Source organism: Cibotium barometz, chromosome 21 (assembly GCF_041138505.1).
Source record: "Cibotium barometz isolate CiBa-2024 chromosome 21, ASM4113850v1, whole genome shotgun sequence".
Classification (NCBI taxonomy): domain Eukaryota; kingdom Viridiplantae; phylum Streptophyta; class Polypodiopsida; order Cyatheales; family Cibotiaceae; genus Cibotium; species Cibotium barometz.
The window spans coordinates 13577835-13598846 of NC_141066.1; the positions used below are offsets into that span (position 1 = coordinate 13577835).

General features: G+C 43.3%; 1 protein-coding gene across 1 annotated transcript; it reads right to left on the reverse strand.

Moving 5' to 3' along the window:
• Positions 1-6835: 6835 nt before the first annotated feature.
• RPH1 (resistance to phytophthora 1) lies at positions 6836-20767 on the reverse strand. The gene is made up of 4 exons (XM_086815397.1): positions 20370-20767; positions 19773-19983; positions 19355-19524; positions 6836-7037 (listed from the first exon to the last, which is right to left on the reverse strand). The coding sequence occupies exons 1-4, from the start codon at positions 20670-20672 to the stop codon at positions 6999-7001; spliced, it is 723 nt and encodes a 240-aa protein (XP_086671523.1). The 5' UTR covers positions 20673-20767; the 3' UTR covers positions 6836-6998.
• Between the last annotated feature and the right edge of the window lie 245 nt (positions 20768-21012).

The following is a 21012-nucleotide window of genomic DNA, read 5'->3' on the forward strand; positions in this document are numbered from 1 at the left end:
ATTACACTAAACCTCAATGTAGAAATATTCCTTAGAACTAATCTCACATATTTATATTACTAATGTGTCTTGTTTTCTAACTTATCTATGCATGTGTCCTCTGTTTTTTGGATGGATACATGTCATTTGCACTTTGGAGCCCATAAGGAATGGAACGATTCTACTATCTAAGGAATGGAATGATTCTACTATCTCTGCTAAATGCAGATTAGTGTGAGGTTTTCCAACAACCCTAACCTTAAGCTCTTACTCTAAATTAAGCCCTGTGGCAACAAGGACCGTCTTCCTAATGGGGGATCAATTTTTTATAACCTATTCACCATCGAGAAAAATTAGAGGTCAGAAAACCACAAGCAAGGTAAAAGCAAAGTTACATATGAATCAATATCAAGGAAGATTAAGGCAAAAGCAAAGTTAAATATGAATTAATTATCAAGACGATTAGTCATAATAGCAACAAGAAGCGTGAGAAAAAGAGGACGTCTTTTTATTGTTGCATGGGCAACCGCCCTTGTTCCTCGTGGCATGCTTTCTCTAATTTGAGTTGCCTGTGTGAAATTTCTTCCTCTTCCATTGCTCTCCATGCAGATGACTCTTCTTGCTCCAAGGGTATTCTAGTGTATTTGTACTGGCCAGAATTAAGAAAATTTGACAGATTTTTAAATAGCCTTTATTTAAAAGAATGATTTCTCGTATTCTTTACTTATAAAACTGACATATTTTGGAAACACAAATAGAACAGATTTAAGAGTTGTCTTTATTTTGATTGGTTAAAAAATATGGTTTTTTCGAGCACTCTTTACATATCAAGGTGGTCATTCTAATGACTTATTTGGCATTAGAAAAAGGCTCCTGATAGACAAAGCTCAATATTGTAACTTTTCCCCAAATATGGCTATAATGTAATAGTTTTTAGGAAGAAATATAATATTATTTTGTCCAATTTTGGATTGTCTTTACAATCACAAAACATGATTTAAATTAAATTGTGTTTTTATCTCTAAGATTCCTTCTTGGAAGTTTGCATTATCATGCTATGAAGTTATCTATTGATGTTTACAAACGGTAATTTTTTTTCCATAAAAATTAAATCCATGGAAAACATGATGTCTAGCAACACATGCAACACATGGCCTTGTTTTGAGAATTTCTTGATATGCTAATCGATGCCAGCAAAAAGGAAGTCTAGCCATCATTGGCCTAGTTTGTAAATTTTTTTTTCAAATGCCAATTGATATATGTGATGATGAGTGGCCAAGACTTGAACTCCTTTTTCCACTCAAACATTGAAATGGTTACCACATAGATGTTAGATGCATTGTTTTGTATTGGATTGAAGGTCAAATAGGTTTATATGCATCACATTACATGATAGGCAGTGTTTTTGCACTAAGAAAATGCAAAACAAAAGCAATGTCAGTCTAGCTTTCAAGCACCATATGGGCTCATTTGATGGTCCTCAAGCACATTCATCAAGAACGAGAGTTCAAAAAAACCCGTCTCCATCCTTTTTATCATATATATTCATTGTCATTTGCTGGGATTTTGGCCTAGGTTTAGCCTTGGATGATGAGGTGTCCTCGGTCATTTCTGACTTGGAGGAAGAAGATGAATATCATCTCCTAAGAGAGGAATTTCTCTCCCATATTACCTTTGTCAACATCCATAACTTGATGGTACGGTAATGTATGAGAGACAACTGGCTAGTGAACATCTTGAGGCTAAAATTTTTCATGGCTCCAACTTCAACATCGATGGTGTATAGACATGTTGAATCTTCATTAGTCATTTCCCATTCTTCTTAAGGTGAAATCAAGGATGTGACTCTTCCAGTGGTGGTTAGGGGATAAGATGTACCTTTTAGGAGATAGTATCGTTTAGGTATTCTATGTATCCCCCTCATTGAAGGCTGCAACATCACTCACATTGGCCTTTCAAACTATATAGCCACCCACTATCCATCCTTGTTTTGAATGTTTGCTCAAGAACATTGATCCAATAGCCGCCATAGGCCTCTTACTTTCACGAAGCGAACTCAAGTGAACCGTTCGATGACTCAAGAGACTTGTGCCATGAAACTTCGACCCCAATCACCACTCACAAACCAATTGACAATGTCTTCGTCTTGCTGACGGTACGCAGGGACATTGTGCTCTCAACTTAAAACTTTTAAACATAGTTGTCCTTAACAAGTTCCAAGCAAATCCAACTCCCCCCTAATGGAATCCTATCAACCATGCATGCCTATCATGAGCATGCCTAGCATGGCTCTCATATATATGTTCAATTGTATTATCTAGAGCTATAACCACACTTTTGTCTTTTGTATATTGTTTTTCATCCCTTATGAGCTCCACATATACCCAATAGCCATTTAAATATGAGCATGGCATATGCCCCCATAGCTATTTATGCCCCATGTGACTGCCAAGAGGATCCTACAAGTGAAACCATTTCCTCAACGAGGACCCTATCACATGCTACACAATGTAGCTAATGACATTAGCTTCTAATGCCTATGTCAAGCTTCCTCTCACATGCCCCATAGGTGCTTATGTCTCATATAACACTTTTTGCCATGAGCCAAAAAAACCATTTCCCAATTAGTACTCTCTCACGTGCTACACACTATATATGCCAACAAGATGCCTCTTATGTTTGTCAGAATGAGCAGTGGAAATGAGACAAAAACAAAGAAGAACAGAAGCGTAGAAATGCTAGAGAGAGAAGTGATGTATAAACTCTACTATATACACAATATGCGGTACAAGACCAAGTGGTGTATAAACTCTACCATATACATAATATCCGGTACAAGACCAAGTGGTGTATAAACTCTACCATATACATAATATCCGGGACAAGACTAAGTGGGAGGGAAAGGCCCACATATATATGGGTTGGGGCTACTGGTCGGCCATTGCAAAATAGGCCGACAGCTCCCTAAACAGCCCATGATTGGAAAAAAATTAGTCGGCCACCAAAACACCAAGTCGGCTAGCAATACAGCAAGTCAACCAGTAAAACATCAAGTCGGCTAGCAAAAAAAATAACGGGCCCCACCTGACGAGACCAACCAAACCTACAGGCTGTCAGGGAAAAACAGCACTCCCACAACCACAACTGGAAAAATGGACAATGGAGAAAAATGGAGAAAACCTCACATGGGCGGGCACAAGCACCTCACTGGTCCTCACTCCCTGCTGAGTAATATGGTACAGACAGGAGATGATTGGTAGCACCCCCTCTCAGCTCCTTGATGTGGAACCAACCCCAATGAGCTGGAGTGCGGACAGAGCATCTGCCGAGGTAGAGGCTTTGTGAAGAGATCCGTCGCATTGTTCTCCGTCGAACAAAAGACTAGCAAGATGTCACCAACCAAAATCTTCTCACGAACAAAGTGATATTGTATCTCCATGTGCTTAGTCCGGCATGGAAGACCGGGTTCCGAGCAATAGCTATACAGCTCTGGTTGTCACATTGGATGACCATGGGCTCCTTCTGTGGAAACCCAATCTCGCTAAGTAATCGCCGCAACCACACCACCTTGCAAGCAACACCACAAGTAGCTCGATACTCTGCCTCATTAGAAAACAAGGCAATAGTTGGCTCTCTTTCTGCTCCAAGAAATCGCTCTTGAGCCAAGGGTAAAGTTGTACCGTGAAGTAGATCTCCTTGTGTCTGGATCTCCTCCCCAATCAGAATCACTCCAACCTCGGAGACTGACTCGGTCCTTCGTTCCCCCTCCAATGTTATAAAAGAGTCCAAGATCCTTCGTACCCTATAGATACCGCAAGATTCGTAATCATGCGTTGCATAAATGAGCTCAACAGCCCCACTAGATAACTCAAGTCCAATCTAGTGTTCAAAAACCAAATCAATGAACCGACAAGCTTCTGATACAAGGATGCATCAACCTGCTCACAAGGATCATGTATAGTAAGTTTGGTATTTGGGTCCATTGAAGATGAAATAGGCTTGCAGTTCTCCATCCCAAAGGCCTCCAGCAACTCATGAACATGCCGCAGCTAAGAAACAAAGAAGCCCCTCGAGGTCTGCCAAATCTCCAATCCCAAAAAGAAATAAAGTAATCCTAAATCCGTTATCTCAAACTCCTTTGACAAGGAAGCCTTCGTCACAGCTATGTGCTCCACATGACCGCCAGTGAGAATAAGATCATCCATAGAGGATAATCAATGTGACCATACCGTGTTTTCGAAAGACATACAAGTTCGGATCTGCAAACTGATCTCTGGAAACCCTTTCTCAAAAGAATTATTCTTCTAGTTCCAAGCCCTAGGAGCCTATTTAAGACCATACAAGGCCTTTCGCAACCTGTAAACCACACCTTTTGATCCTGGAACCTCAAAGCCTGGAGGTTGCTCAACATACACCTCCTCCTATAAGTCACCATTCAGGAATGCAAATTTCACTTCCATCTGATAGACCGGCCACTGTTGAGAAGAGACAAGGGCAAGAACTGTTCGAATCGTAGTCATCCTAGCTGTCGGTGCAGAAGTGTCCTCATAGTCGATGCCTGGCCGCTGAGCATAGCCCTTAGCCACAAGTCTAGCCTTGTGCTTGTCCATGTACCCATCATACGTGTACTTGGTCTTGTAAACCCATTTGACACCAATGTCTGATCATTTTGATGGGCTCACAACCAACTCCCAAGTTCTATTCTTCTCTATGGCTTCAAATTTCACTTGCATGGCTTTTCTCCAAGTCTCTTGGGAAAGAGATTCCTTAACGGAAGTAGGCTCTTTGTCTTGAATGATACGAGACATCAATGCATAGTTTACCTATAAAGGCTCCTCGGACTAAATTTTATCACGAACTGTGTGATCTTCGAGGTCCATCCTCCGTAGTCCACTCGAAGGAATACTCCGTAACACCGGACTCCTGAATAGTATCCAACCACTTTGGTACCTGAATAGAACGCAGAGCCTCCTGCTGCTGCTGTGGCACATCTCCAACCTCGGGCTCAACCTCTACAACTAACTAAGACTGGCTAGCTGGAACAATAGCTTGGGAATCATCCTCATACTCATCTAGCTCTCCAAGAAGTGGTGGCTCCTCAACAGTGGAAGCTAGAACATGCTCATCAAAGACTATCTCTGTTGTGGCAACAACCTCATTCCGCTCTGGGTCATATAACCTGTAGCCTTTGGAAAGAGAGTTATATCCCACAAAAACAAGCTTCTCGGACTTTGAGTCAAGATGGAAATTGGAGACATCTGATTTCCTGCCAAAATAAACCTCAAATGAGTCATCTTAGGTACTAAAGTCCTCGGAGATCAATTGAGGATATGGATAGATGTGGCCACAACCTCTCTCCAAAGTGAATGAGGAAGGTTTCAATGCTCCAACATCGTCCTCGCCATCTCCACCACAATCCAATTCTTTCATTCAACTACTCCTTTCTCTGAAGGCGACCCTGTCTTTGCTAGCTCCCGCTTGATACTATGCTTCACACAAAAGCATTGGAAGAATACTCCCCTATTTTGTCAGCCCGAACAGTCTTCACCTGCAATCCATACTCCTTTTCTACCAAAGTATAATAATCTTGAACCATGCAAAAGCTTAGCCGTTCTATGAAAGAAAATACACCCATGTGAACCTCCTACAATCATCCACAAGCAGCATGAAATACAAGGATCCTCCCAAAGGTGAGATATGCACGGATCCACACACACAAGTCAATATGTACCAACTCCAATGGTTTCGAAGCCCGCCAAGAAGCCTTCATTGGAAAAAACTCCCTATGTTGCTTCCCACGAATGCATAAACTACAATGTCCTTGCCTGCTACCAACATGTGGCAAGCCATCCACTATCTGGTCCCAAAAAGCCCGTAACAACACATCCACATTAAGTGGCCAAAACAGAAAGGCCACAAATCACCCAGCTACCGAGCTGAGCACCTATAAGAGAAGAGAGTGCTAAGAGTGTAAATCCCATTCTCCACTCTATCTTCCCAAACAACCTGACCTGTTGCTTTGTCCTAGAGACGTCCTGGATGGCAACAAAATGCTCATCAAACTCCACCCGCGTGCCAGTCTTGCAAACCTCATGCACTAACAAAAGATGAAAGCCAACAGATGGGACATAAAGAACCCCGGGAGTAATGCTTCCCCCCTCTTGCCATCGAGAATGATACAAATCCACAGCTATCCTATCTTTATGATATACTACTTGATGTGCTACAAGAAAATAAACCTGTGCAAGCTCATTTAGAGGATGGTTTTTCCAAGCAAACCTTGTCCTATCATGCATGTCTACAGATGCCAACAATGAAAAATCCCTACTACTATGGCAAAGATCAACTTATCACTTGCTGTGCTGCTAGAAAATGGTCTTTGTGCAACTTCATTTTGGAGGATAGGTTCTCCAGGTAGATCATGTCCTATTTCCCAAATGCTATAGCAAGAGTCAACTTATTGTTCATTCAAGTAGGTTGTTGCATGTGGTTGTCACGCAAAAGTAAAGACAATGTCCTTTTTGCTCTTTCAAAAAGCACACACAACGCAGAAAAGAATAACTCTGATTTGAATTTTAGTTGTGTTAACATACCTCAAACAAAAAGAAAATTACTGAAATATTCTTGCCAGTATAATATACTTAGCATTTCACATCTTAACCAACTTCTATTATTAAAAAATAATGCATACATGAGAGTATAAAAATGCATCTTCTGCATAAAATGCTAATCCAGACTTGTGCTAACTCGGAACATCTTAAATGTCAATTGTCCACATCCCCAACAAATCAAGCTTATGGGATGTCATGTTAACTACAGAAGGAGAGAGAATCAAGCATAATTGAGGGACATAAAATAGACAAAACGAAACCCAAAAAATTAGCAAGCACAATAGATCTACAAGAAGATTTCTCGGTTGAAGAAAAACAAAGCATGTAGAATTACAGATACAATTGATACAAGCATTTGGAAGACAACTGCACCAAAACTCTTTTCCTTCTATATGACTTGCAGAGGCATCAACGATCCACCTTTTGATCCGGGGACAGCCAGTCAAGCTGCATGAACACAAAAAGCCAAGAAATTTCAAAAGACGATTATCAGCCACCTTATGAGCTTGGTTTTAAAAGTAAAATGAGTGTGCACTCGTGCTCCTGCTCTCCAAAGGCTCTCTCTCTCTCATAGCATGAGCTTGCTGCCCCCCCTGCACAACACACAGGTGGTACCATCCATGCTACATGTTCCGTTTCTTCCTGGATTGATAAAACAAGTATCCATCAGATCCTCTCTGTGCCATCTCTCCTCACAATAATGGATTTCTCGAAGCAAACTATATGTGTACTCATGTCACGTGCCCTCACATTTCCCTCATTAGGCAGCAAGTTTAGGACAGCGTCCTCTGCATCATGTCAACATCAATCGGCAGCATATACATGTCATAATCCAGTCAGCCAACAAAGGGGTGCCACATCAGCAGTCCGAACATCCACACATGTGAAAAGTGCTGCATAAACATGCATTTATAACAGTCGTGGGTCATTTTCCATAGGCCGACAACAATATTTATGGCCAACTTGTATCATGGGAGCCTATATAAGGCATATCCACCCTTGTACATAATTCATCTTCTTGGAGATCGGTCATAGGCGGGTCATCAGTAAAGGCAAAATTCATATTTTAGAAGGCCATTGGCCAAGCCTACATGTAACCTTTTTATGTACAAATTACACATACTGAAAACCAGTCTCTCTCTCTCTCTCTCTCTCTCTCTCTCTCTCGACATGCGGCACACCCAGTCAGGGTGCTGACCTCAGAGGATATTGAGGAGATCCGCCAGTGTCCGATGCGGCACATATTATGAGATGGAGGCACCTCCATAGTGTACCCCCCCATCCCACATGATATTGTATCCCCTCACTGTACTCCACTCACCTACATAGCTTTACCCCCCCCCCTCCCCCCCCCTCACTATATTCACACCCTATAAGGATTTCTGTTTACCTTCCAGTTCCAGTTTCATTTTCTAGGTGCCAGTAGTATCATCTTTATTTATCATTTTCTGGTTTTTTATCCAGACATTGTATCAGATCCACCATGATGTAACTTTTTGGTCTCATAGGTCATTATGGCCTTATGAAGACGTTAATATAACATTTCATTTCATTTCTCTCTCTCTCTTAAGGTTCCTACATGGTGCTTAAAGGCTGCAATTAAAGGTCTGCTATGTCACAACTCAAAAGCCCCCCCAGAAGAGAACCTTGATGCACCCTATATGCTTGTAAAAAAATACTGAATGATGACTACAATGTGTACACAAGACACCGGGATTTGTTGAAATTTAGGATGCGATCACCGAAGTATACCAGGAACAAGATGTACACTTGAGTGAGTAGAAAAAAGCTCCGAGATATGTGCACAAGAATGGGAGTGCCTAGAGTTTGCATAGTTACAAGAGTGCCTATGGATGCTTTGGTAGTTATAGCTACCATTGAGTGTGTATGGCTTACACGCCTTTTGGCCGATCTTAGTGTTGGACAGCAGTGCTGTTCAACGTCAGTCTCTCTTTGCTCTCAGTGTTGCTCCTTGTCCATCCTCATCTAAGGTATCAGAGCCATTGCCTCGAGCAGCAACTGCCAATCATCACCACCCACACAGAGCAGGTGCCATCTTAGAGCAGGTCGCTGCCAACCGCCATCAGTTCAGAGCCGCGAGCCACCGGATCTGCCGGCAACCTTCGGGCAGCGCTAGTGCATAGAAAACCACCGACGCTGGCTTTTGGGGTGGCTCAGCTCGGGCAGTGGTCAGTGCTAGTGGAACAAAGGCCACTCCATGGACGGCTCCGCCTCAGCTCTAAGAGATGACAAGAGGGCATCAATCTTCTGATACCAGGCATGGGGTGCCTGTTTGAGACCATAAAGATACACATGGGTGTCCTGTCCCCGAATCACAAAACCAGGAGGCTGCTCAACATAAACTTCCTTCTCTAAATCTCCATTCAGAAAAGAAAATTTGACATCCATCTAGAACACGCGCCATCTGAAGTGTGCAGCCAAAGCCAAAACAATCCTGATGGGGGTATACCTCACTGTAGGAGCAAATGTCTCATCAAAGTCTTCACCTGCCTTCTGAGCATATCCTCGAGCAACAAGGCGGGCTTTGTACTTGTCCAAAGTACCATCTACATGAATCTTGACTTTGAAAATCCATTTCACACCAATAACACGATGCTGTAAAGGTCGCGGCGCCAAAGACCAAGTGTTATTCCTCTCAATAGAGGCCATCTCTACTTCCAAGGCTTGCCGCCATTGCGGCTGTGAAAGAGCCTCCTCTGGACTCTTAGGCTCATCGATCTCCTAGAGAGAACTCATGAGAGCATAATTCACTGTGTGATGAGATGTGGAAGCCCGAGATGAACGGCGAGGTCCAGGGGTGGTGGTAGAGATCTGGTTATGGAGTTGCGCATCAGTGAGACTAGAATCTCTAAAGAGTTGTTGACCCCACCGAGGTAGGCCAGCCTTCCTCTCAAAGCGTGAAGAAGAAGATCCAACTGCAGTAGAGGACTCATCCAATGCTGCTGGAAGTGGTGATGAAGTAAGCACTGGTGAGGATACTCCCGGAGTCAAAGCAGGACTCATAGAGGGAATGGGAGCTGCAAAAGCTGGCGCAACAAGAACAGGTGGCTACAAAGTAGTAGCTGGCACCGGGGTTGCAGCAAGGGGAGGAGGAGGAGGAGCTGGACGTGGAAGAGGTATAAGATCACTAGCATCTGCCGAGAATGGATCATCCAGAAAGTCGGAAGATGCATCAGGTGGAGAGGAATCAATGCCAAACAAGCTCTCATCAAACCAAGCATCACGGGAAATGATGATGTCATCAACCTCCAGATCCCAAAAGCGGTACCCTTTGGATCTCAGATTGTAGCCTATGAAGATCATCCTCTTTGACTTCAGTGCGAGTGTGGTCCTTTTCTTATCTGGAACATGCACATAAGCAACACAACCGAAAACACGTAGATGAGAAACAAAAGGCTTGTGTCCTATAAAAACCTCCTCCGTAGTCATCCCCTCAACCGCTTTTGTGAGAGCGGTTAATGAGATAAACTGAGGTAGCCACAGCTTCACCCCAGAAAGCAGGAGGGAGACCTGCATGATGCAACAAAGCACGAGCCATCTCTTTGACGGTCCGGTTCCTCCGTTCCACAACTCCATTCTGTTGAGGAGTGTAAGGAACTGTAGTCTGTCGGTGAATGCCCTTTGAAGCAAGGAAGTCATCAACTGGTAAAAACTCGCCACCATTATCAGTCCGGAGGAATGAAACTCTACCCCCAAACTAGTTTTCCACCATCGTGATCCAAGTCCTGAAACTGGTAAAAGCATATGTGACATGTGAGAGGTTAAGACCGTAGTAATCACAACCTTAGTCTAACTAAACTGCACTTAATGATGTTTAAGAGATAGACAAATATGTGTCAATGCAATGCAGCTATATTAGATAAATGAAAGATGTTACAATGATGATCCAAATGGATCTGTAATGCTGAATATGCTGCCTATATGCTGTAAATGCGGGCTGAACTGCTGTCCACTCTTTCCCTTGTCTCTTGGAAGGAAACGCTGAAGGGAAGCTTAGGGAACAGATGCTGTATGCTGAATGGATGATGAAAACGCAGACCTGTAGGGCTGAACTGGCTGCGTTTTGCTGATGATGATGGCTGATGGAGATGATGCGTTAACTGAATGCCGATGGAGATGATATGCTGAAACGCATGATGACCCAGAGGCTGATGCGCTTCACTGATGTGCTTGCTGATGGCTGAATGCTGCTATGCTGAGGTGCCTAAAGCTGAATGGAGAGGCGCCTATATATATGTGTATGAGAGGGCTGGTTGGCCAGCACTAATGCAGTCGGCCAGTACTCATCTCCCATAAAATACTCATAAAATACCATAAAGGTAGTCGGCTGCCCCAATAATGCCTGATAAATGCCTTAAATACCTGAATAATGTCCTGATGATGCTGATGATGCCATATGATGATGCCATGTCACTGTACACCTGACTGGTGTGCACGTGACATTCCCCGCTGCTAAACTGTTGCTGGGTGATAAACCTGGCAACCTTCGACTCTTCTGCGATCCTTCTCCTCCGAACCACTGCCCCCTTCTGTCTTCTGCTGGGACTGAGGCCGTCTGCAGGAGTGAAATCCTTGAGCCAAGATGCTATATACTGTGGGAACTGAATGGCAACTACCTGAGTCACCCCTGACCTGTTCCTGGAAACCTTTCACCTACCATCTCCGTCGTACCTGAAGCTCTGAACCTCCTGAGGCGATGTTGGAGCAAACTTCCGTCTTCTGTGGAAGAGAAACCCCCTGCTGCTGCCAGTTGAAGCCAAAACTTATGTGCTCCTTTGATGATGGATGTCCTTCTTCCCTGAGAGTTCATGGGTAACATGTATGCAGGACTGACTGCTAAGATGACTGCTAAGATGACTGCTATGCAAACCATGTGCAACCCTATATGCTGTGCAAGAATGCAAATGGATGGGTTACTGATGCAGACCTAAGGGAAAATCCCTAAGGGTGGCTTGCAAAATTTTGAGAACTGGGTTTAACTATGCGGAAGCGATAAAAATGATGACTGACTGCATGACTGATGGAATGAACATGCTCTAAGGCTGGTTACCCTGTAACGCTCTGATACCAATGTGACATGTGAGAGGTTAAGACCGTAGTAATCACAACCTTAGTCTAACTAAACTGCACTTAATGATGTTTAAGAGATAGACAAATATGTGTCAATGCAATGCAGCTACATTAGATAAATAAAAGATGTTACAATGATGATCCAAATGGATCTGTAATGCTGAATATGCTGCCTATATGCTGTAAATGCGGGCTGAACTGCTGTCCACTCTTTCCCTTGTCTCTTGGAAGGAAACGCTGAAGGGAAGCTTAGGGAACAAATGCTGTATGCTGAATGGATGATGAAAACGCAGACCTGTAGGGCTGAACTGGCTGCGTTTTGCTGATGATGATGGCTGATGGAGATGATGCGTTAACTGAATGCTGATGGAGATGATATGCTGAAACGCATGATGACCCAGAGGCTGATGCGCTTCACTGATGTGCTTGCTGATGGCTGAATGCTGCTATGCTGAGGTGCCTAAAGCTGAATGGAGAGGCGCCTATATATATGTGTATGAGAGGGCTGGTCGGCCAGCACTAATGCAGTCGGCCAGTACTCATCTCCCATAAAATACTCATAAAATACCATAAAGGTAGTCGGCTGCCCCAATAATGCCTGATAAATGCCTTAAATACCTGAATAATGTCCTGATGATGCCATATGATGATGCCATGTCACTGTACACCTGACTGGTGTGCACGTGACAGCATATGACTTGCAAGCCAGAAAACATACCTAGACTTTGCAAGTGAAATCATCCACAAGAAGAAGAAAATATCGAGCCCCTCCAAGAGACTCAACCTCCATAGGTCCTACAAGATCTACATGTATAAGCTCCAGTCTTCGGGTTGCTCGATGGTGGTCTCCTCTGGACATGCATCTCGATGATGCTTGTCGATCATGCAAGATGAGTAGATATGTGAGAGACACCTGAGCTAAGGTAGTCCGCTGACAACCTGCTTAGAATGGAACTTCTATAAGGCAACAATGGGTACATGACCGAAGCGAGTGCCACAGAGAAGTATCTACCTCAGAAACCAAAGCCATCAAGGCAGAGAAACGCTCATGAATATGGGAATCAGTGTGAGGGATCTGGAAAGAATTTTTGTGATCTTGTAGAGACCCCCATGATGGACTCCATTGGCAACAGTGTCAATTACTTTGATGACCTCATCATCAAAGTACACACCAAGTCCCTTCTGAGAAGCTTTGTAGAGACCCCCATGATGGACTCCATTGGCAGCAATGTCGATTACTTTGATAACCTCATCATCAAAGTACACACCAAGTCCCTTCTGAGAAGCTTTGTATACTGAAAACAGATTTTTGGACATACGTGGTACATGTAGAACATCATGTAAGGTGGCAGAGGAACCCAAAGAAACATTACCAACACCGGTGACAGGAAGTGAAAAGTTGTCGCTGATGCGAACTGAAGAAGAGAGAGTCTGGTAGTCCTCCAAGATATGGGCCTGTTTGGTCATGTGGACAGAAGCCCCACTATCATCAACCCATTCCACTGTTTCAGGTGTGTCACTAACCTCTTCAGGAGAAGTCATATCTGTGATCACGAGGAGGGAATCCTGTGAAGAAGTGGATGAATCTATGACTGCCATGTATGCAACTTTGGCAGATCTCTCCTTTGAAACTTTGCCTTTATCTTTGGCGTTGTCCTTGTCAGATGCTTTAGAAACATCCTAGGCTTTATGCTGCTCGAGAATCATCACGATGAGCAAAGCAGCGAGCCTTAGTATGACCTAACCTGCCACAATAATCACATTCATTGCTTTTGTCCTTGGATTCCTTAGAATCCTGTTTAACCTTGCCTTTGCCTTTGTTTTTGTTGTTGTTGTTGTTGGAGTTCCCTTTTCCGCCTTTGCCTTTGCCCTTGTCAGAGGCAACAAAAGCAAACTCCGACTTGCCTTTTCCGCGCGAAGCACGTGCTTGTCATGGAGATAACTCACGACTTCCTCAAAAGGGGAGAAAGGATCACGGAAATAAATATTATCCCTGAAAGAATCAAAGGAAGCAGGCAATTTACCAAGTAGTTTATGGATGGGATTGTTGATGGTGCTCCCGTACTTCTCAAGCTGCAGCTTGATACGGGTGAACTCTCCAATCTTCTCAATCAAGTTATCTGACTCATTGATTGTAAGCTTCTCCAGATCTCACTCCAATTTGGCAATCTTCACTATCGAAACTCTCGCATACCTCCTATGGATCTCTGTCCACATCCGATCAGCATTACGCCGAGTAGAGACAAACTGTGCTTGTAAAGATGGAATCATGCAGTGGATGATGATAAGACGAGTCCGAGCATCCAATATGCTTCTCAAAGCAAGGTCCACCGAGTGAGGTGTGGAGATAGCCATCCACACACTGGCTTCTTCCAGCAACAACTGAGTGTAGAAAGACCAAGTATGATAGTTGGTTGCTGTAAGCTTCATGGAGTCACTGACTTGGGGAGGAAGGAGTCACTGACTTGGGGAGGATTGTAGGATGGTATATGGGTAGGGGTGGGAGCAAGACCTGGATAAGTGAAACTCAGAGAGGAAAGATTGGGAATAGGAACCACCTCTGGAGCGGGAGCAAGGGATCCAGGCTATGATGATGCTAGAGAATCAACAAGAGAAGGAGCAGCAATAGAGAAACCTCGTGAAGCCATGTCCTTTGAAAAGAAACCTTCTCTTAAGAAAGGAGCTGAAAAAAAATCAGCAAATCCTCCTCTCAGGCTGTGCACAGCAAGAAGAAAGGGAGGGAGGGTGGGAAACTCAAAGGAGAGGAAGAAGGAAGATCTCTCCAAGATGTAGATCCCTATCCTTAGTACCTAGAAAAGGGCTTCAACAATCCAATCAGCTGAAAATTCAGAAACACAACAGTCCCAAGTGTCAAATGAAGAAAATTGAGCAATCTTGAGGAAGCCTCTACTCTTGGAAGAAAACGTAGCACCTTCCACGCTGAAATCTGCAGAAAACGCAGCAAATTGTCGAAGCCTTTGCTCCAAAACAGAAAACGTAGCTCTCGTTTGCTCACAGGTCAGCGTTTTTCTCTCATCCATGAAAGAAAGTGAAGTAAATAGAAAACATAGGTGTAGGCCCACCTACAAGACCTGTAAATGCTGGAAACTAATGTTTATTGCCGAAAACTCAGCACAAGGGAAGCCCGTAGGTGCTATACAATGAGAAGAAGCAGAAGCAGTTGCTAATGACCTCAAGCGGATGCAAAAGAATGAGATGAAATGGAGTAAAGGGGGACAGCCCTTATATACTCCCCAGGAGAGTTGGTTGGCCAGCTGTAGCAAGCCGACAGCTCCACAATAGCATAAAAATGCTATAAAGCATTAAAAAATAGGAAAAAATACCTAAATAAATATGCACATGCAAGGCCTCATAAATAGCCAGTACAAGCATGAAAACGATGCAATAGACCCTCTGGAGACGATATATAATCCAACAGGACCTTCCCTAGAGGAGCCCGTATTGGAGGAAAAGGATACGAAATGGATGCCAGAGGAGTGCTTCAAGGACTATCTAGATATACTTCGAGCTTATGAGGAACCGTTGGTCCAGATGTAGTTGAAGTACAGGCATAGACGTCTTGTGAGCAAGACAGATTCAAGAGGGAGGGATTGTATCCCTAGCCCTCTTCATTGTATATATATTGGAATGGAATTGATCATTATTTTGCTTATATAATGGTTACTTGGACATGCTCTAGTTTGGGTGACAACGATGCCAAATAGCCCAAGGAGCAAGATTCGTATTTGGGTGGCAACGATGCCAGATGACCCATTGGATAGGCCTTTGTGCCAGACATCTTGATCTCCACAGTCAGGCAGTCATTGTAACCAAATAGCCCAGATGACTGTATTGGACTTCACAGTCGAGGAGTCATTGCAACCAGATAGCCCAGATGATTGTATCGGATTTCATAGTCAGGCGATCAATTCGACCAGATGGCCCAGATGACTATTGATGAACTCTCGGGTGGTCCTAGTGACCAAATGGCCTTGAGGATTGACACAGCAGTTTCCTTCGAGAGCCAGATAGCTCAGCACCAGTTTTTGATGAGACCACACAAGACAATCCATGAACAGGAGGATCATTACTTGTGCATTGCATACTGATGTGTGTTTGAATTTCTTTAATTTTGTGTGCTGTTTTTGATGTGTGGACAATGCTTGGATTTATGGCATGTGATAGTACACTGGGCTCCAAACTACCTCGCCAGTACTTGGAATACCCAATAGAAGCAACTGATGCATACCTATTTGTTGACTAGCTTCTGTCTAGTTTTTGCAAGAGGTAAGTATACATTTATTTTATCTAACACATGTGACAGGCCATGAAGAAGTACCATCAAGAACAAAGCTATTGGTCAAAGATAAGGCATAGAGATGTTGCCAGATTAGCAGATGACACCACAGATATGGGGAAAGACCAAATGCACAAGCTCACCAAACAGGGCTAGTACTGGAACATATGGATGTACTTGGACCATATGCATATACTTGAAACACTTGTATTCCTCAACTTAGTACTGGAACATATGGATGTACTTGGACCATATGCATATACTGGAAACACTTGCATTCCACAGTTGAGGACAACTATGATATAAGAGGGAGGGAATGTAACTATTTGGCCCTTCTAGCACTATTCACAGGATGGAACCTGTGCCCAGACATTGAACAAGTAGAAGAAGGCATGAGAAGAGGGACCATAAGGTTTGCTCTTCAAAAAGCACCAGTTTTGGTCAAAAAGCAAAGAAAAGCAAAAAGTCAAACTGAGTTGACCGCGAGCCAATAACACCATTGGCTAGAGAAGACTGAGCCCGTCCTAAAAGCAAAACGCCGCTTTTTCAAAAAGCAACTCTAGGGCCAAAAAGCAAGGCCTTGAAGCTAGAAAAGCAAAGCAGGAAAAGTTGGCTATAGTAATATCTTATCATATAAAGTGTAAAAGATCAAAAGCAAAGCAAAAAGCAAAAACAAAAGCTTGGCAAGCTTTTTGGAAAAAAGCAAGACCACCCCCAGGTATAAAAGAAGTATGAACCTCCCCCTTCTCTTGTACAACAAATCGTGGAAGATCATCATCGAAGGTTGAAGCTCTCCATCATCCTCATCATTAAAGCAAAGCATTCCTCATCATTAACATCATTTTCATTACCCAAATGTGGGGATTTTCTCCATCGCCACGCTGATTGGCAGCGCCACTTTTTTGTGTTGCCCATACCTATGGCCACCTACTGCTGGCGTTGTCCCCTTGATTGCGCTACCTTTTACCTGTGCACCAGTGCCACCTGTGCCAGTTAATATCTATTGTTGCAGCTGCTACCACCTGCGCATCACCTACAGCCAACCGCCGCTGCATGCGCCTTGTTACTGTGGACCGCCTACGGCCAGCCAACACTACCAACACCCGACCAACGCTGCTTGGCCATCATCGTTGCTGCCTTTTGTGCCGCCAACACCTCTGCCACCTTTGTCGCCAGTAACGCCACCGGCTAAACCACTGTTCGGAGTGCCATTTGACTACTACAATATAGCTGTCATCTGACGTTCTACTGCATGGATTAAACTTTGGCTCATACACCTCTGAGTGCCTCCTTTGTGGGCTGATTCTACTATGGTTTGGGCATCCAACTTATAGTTGATCAACATAAGCTACATCAACGAAACTTGTCTCTTGTGCCCCTCATGTACCTTGTTTACAAGCTTGGATTTGGATATTGGAACTGGTACTAGCCCAATGAGAGATTCTTGTGGGTCATTCCCGTGGTGTGCTCGGCATCAGAAATCTCACACCTCGACATCGACTTCGACTTGGATTTCTACATCGATATATTTGTTTGGTTTTATATTCATTGTTGTATTGATCCTGGCTTGCGAGCCCGTGGATTGTTCCTGAAAGGAGGTGAGGCATGTTCCCCGCTCACTCCCTCTCTATCTTCTCTCTCTTTTTTATCTCTTGGACACGTGGTGGAATTTGTCACGGCACGCCCTGCTGGGCTTATATGGTACCTGGGCAATGCATAAATCTGCTCAGCTGTGAGAACCCATACTGAATGTCTAGCCTCGTGTTACATAGGTAGATCAAGCAAGTGTCTCACTTTCAATGATAAAAATCCCATGCTGCTTATGCTCAGAAGCCATCTTTCAGGCCAAACTTTGCTAGTAAATGCTTCAGCTTTCTTCTGTGGAAAATCCCCGCTCACACCTTGACTCTGCTCAGTGTGTGAAACACTCATCAAGATTGGTGAAGGGACCAATTGGTGACATCCCTCCGTCTTATAAAGTAGTTGTCCGCAACTGTATAAGCCTGATACCATTGAAATATCCTTCAAGTATGGCAGATGCGCTGCCAATCAGTAGTATTTCATAATTCCGACATTAAAGCCATAAATCCAAATCCACGATCCGAAGCCAAATACATGTACAAGAGCCAACCGTATTAAGAAAGAAACTTTATCCATATCCGAAGTCAACAACTCTGGTAATAACCAAACACAGGCATAAAAGCAAACTATGTCATAAATATCCATAAATCCATAAGTAGCTTTGAGTTTTTGCAAAAAGAAAATAAGCATAATACATAGCCACAACATCTTGCCATGCCATTGGACTGCATAAAAGCACCACTCCTAAGATCCATACATATGCCCAAGCCAACCATGCTTCACATGTCCATAAGGTTCACCAAGACAGCGACTCTTCCATAAAACCATTCATGCTCACCATGGTTTCCCCTTCCACGAGACCTCACTCACCAGGACTTCCACCCTTCCATGAGTTCATGAAATCACTCACTAGGGTTACCAACCTTCCATCAGTGAATCCATCCATAGTTGGCGTAGACTACCACATATATTTTGTGTCAGTACTCAGAACATACACTTTGGAGGAGAGGTGGGCTTAAGTTCACTCTACCACATACACTCCGTATTGGTACTCTAACCACACCCCTTGGAGGAGAGGTGGACTCAAGTTCACTCTACCACGTGCACTCCGTGGTGGTATTCCGATCACAAACCTAGAAGGAGAGGTGGACTCAAGTGTAGAACATAAGATGAGAATGAGTCATAGGCATAAATATCCTGGTGCTCCATAAACATTTCAGCCGCTAATGTCATTGTACTTCAAAATCCCTTCTATGCTAGTGAATAGGACGGCTTTCATATCATCTTCATCAACTTGTGCTTTGGTGGCATCAAGTTGTTGAATGATGGAGCCTAAGTTGCTCAAATGTTCACCCGAAGTTTGATTCACATTCATTCTTAAATTTAAAAACTTTTGCTTAAGGAATACCTTTATGAGTTGTTGATTTTGTTGCCATATAGGTTCTCCAACTTCTCCCATACCTCTTGGGCATAGCATGTACCACTCACGCAGATACAGTTGTTTTTCTTTCAGCTCTAGCTAGGTTTTTGTGCTTTTCCATGATTCAATCACTTCATGGACACGTCACACACTGTAACACTTTTGGTCCTTTTAGTCTTTTGTAGACATTAGTAGAGAGAGAGAGGGGGGGAGTGTGATGGAGAACTCAGTAGAAAGGAAGATTAGACGGATGTGGCACATGGAGAAATAGCAATCCTTGCTTAGTTATTTGATAGATAGACAATGAAGACCATGCAAAGCTTGTGAAATCCCAGCACAAATTGGCATTACCTTCCAAGCACAAATTGGCATTACCTTCCATGCATAGATGACAAAGAAAGCCAGGATGTCCGCACTCCACACAGCCGCAAAAGATTTCCAAAACAACGGCAACAACACATTGATGAGTGGGATGCCCAAGAACAAGTAGTTCAATGCATCTTTTTCTTTACTGGAGCAATCTCGGGCTCGTAAGGAAGGAATTGCTGTACATGTCCAAAAAAAGGAAAAAATTTGTGAAGGAGCAAGAGCCTTACGATAAGAGCAAAACCAAGTTAGAGCCAATAGTCCTGTCACTCCTACGAATATGTATGTATTAGTGTACGTCTGTAGGTATGTTTATAAGTACGTATGTATGCAGACATATTAAAGGGTATACTACACCTTTGTGCAGAAATGATGGTATGATGGCTATAAAAAGCATAAAAGGCATCAAGATTACGGCCGTGCTTACTGAACATCCATACAGACCACATGCCCATGAGCCTCCAGAGGTCTGGTTCAGAGGAAGGGAAGACAAGGTTGAAGGAAAGCAAGCCCCCCAGCGCCATGGAAACATACCCTTGCACTTCAAACACAGTGTAGAGAGTGCTTCCTGGCACAGCTGGGTTCTTTGATTTGGTCGATGACCGAGGAGCAAACGTTGCTGCAGTTTTTTTCACAGCCTGTTACAAAACACATTAAAACAGATAAATTTAAGGTAATAATAAAGCAAAAAATGGGGAGATTGGGAGAAAAAAACACATAATTATAACTACATAATAAAATAGCAAAAATTTTGAAAGAAGAGATGAAAGGCAGCATAGAAGAAAATAGCAGGGAAATTGAGGGGGATGAAAAAAAAGGTTTAAAAGAGAGGGGAAAATAAACTTTTTTATTTTATTTTTTATTTTTTAAACTACTCCTCCCCCTCCCCCCCCAAACCCAAAAAAAAAAAAAAAAAACAGGGGCGACATATGTGAAATCTCCTTATAACTTAAAGAGGAATTGATGGAAAGACAGAAGAAATGTGGGGAAAAGAAAAAAGGAAATGAAAATGAAAATTACATACTTGTGAAATCTCCTTGTTCAACACTGACGCTGCTCTGTTCTCGCCATCACTGCCTGCTGCTACTTTCAGCTCTGCATCCTCTCCTGTTGTTATGGATGATGAAGTTGTTGCTGCCGTCGTTGTTTTTGCTTCAGAATCTGCTTCGGAGTGAGCTCTGATGTAGAGTTTGCGCCTTGCCTGGCTATGGCGGACTGATGTGATGGAGTTCAGGTTTAGAACTGACAAGGAGCTTCCTTCAAGTGGGCTGTAGCGGAAACTAGTGCTCCTGCTGCTGCATGGGAGAGGGAGAGCTAGCCCTCCCATGGCTTATAGCAAGGCTCAAATGATAAATAAATCACAGCAGATGGTTACAAAATAGTTGGGAGCACAAAAATGTATTTATACATTACAAGCATACAAGTCCTATCTTGTGCAAGCTTAGCACTATTTCTGGCTTAAAATGGATGGAAAAAAAAAACTAGGCAACTAATAGCTTTTTGGTACATATGGTGGAGACGAATGACACTGTAGGTGGGGACTTTAATGTTAATTATCCTTGCCTGAGGTTACTTGGATCTTGACGAATGCATAAGTGTCTTTTTTACTTTTGCCTTATGTAGTTCTGTGAGTGGCTGCTATGTTGTGGCAAGCCTCGGACTAAGGC

What these genes read in the sequence shown, in the direction of transcription:
- RPH1 (XM_086815397.1), bottom strand. Translation starts at nt 20,672, where the DNA reads ATGGGAGGGCTAGCTCTCCCTCTCCCATGCAGCAGCAGGAGCACTAGT. An exon ending in GTGGTCTGTATGGATGTTCA is followed by an intron (nt 19,525 to 19,772) that starts GTAAGCACGGCC and finishes GGACATGTACAG; the next exon opens with CAATTCCTTCCTTACGAGCC. An exon ending in TTGTCATCTATGCATGGAAG is followed by an intron (nt 7,038 to 19,354) that starts GTAATGCCAATT and finishes GTGTTCATGCAG; the next exon opens with CTTGACTGGCTGTCCCCGGA.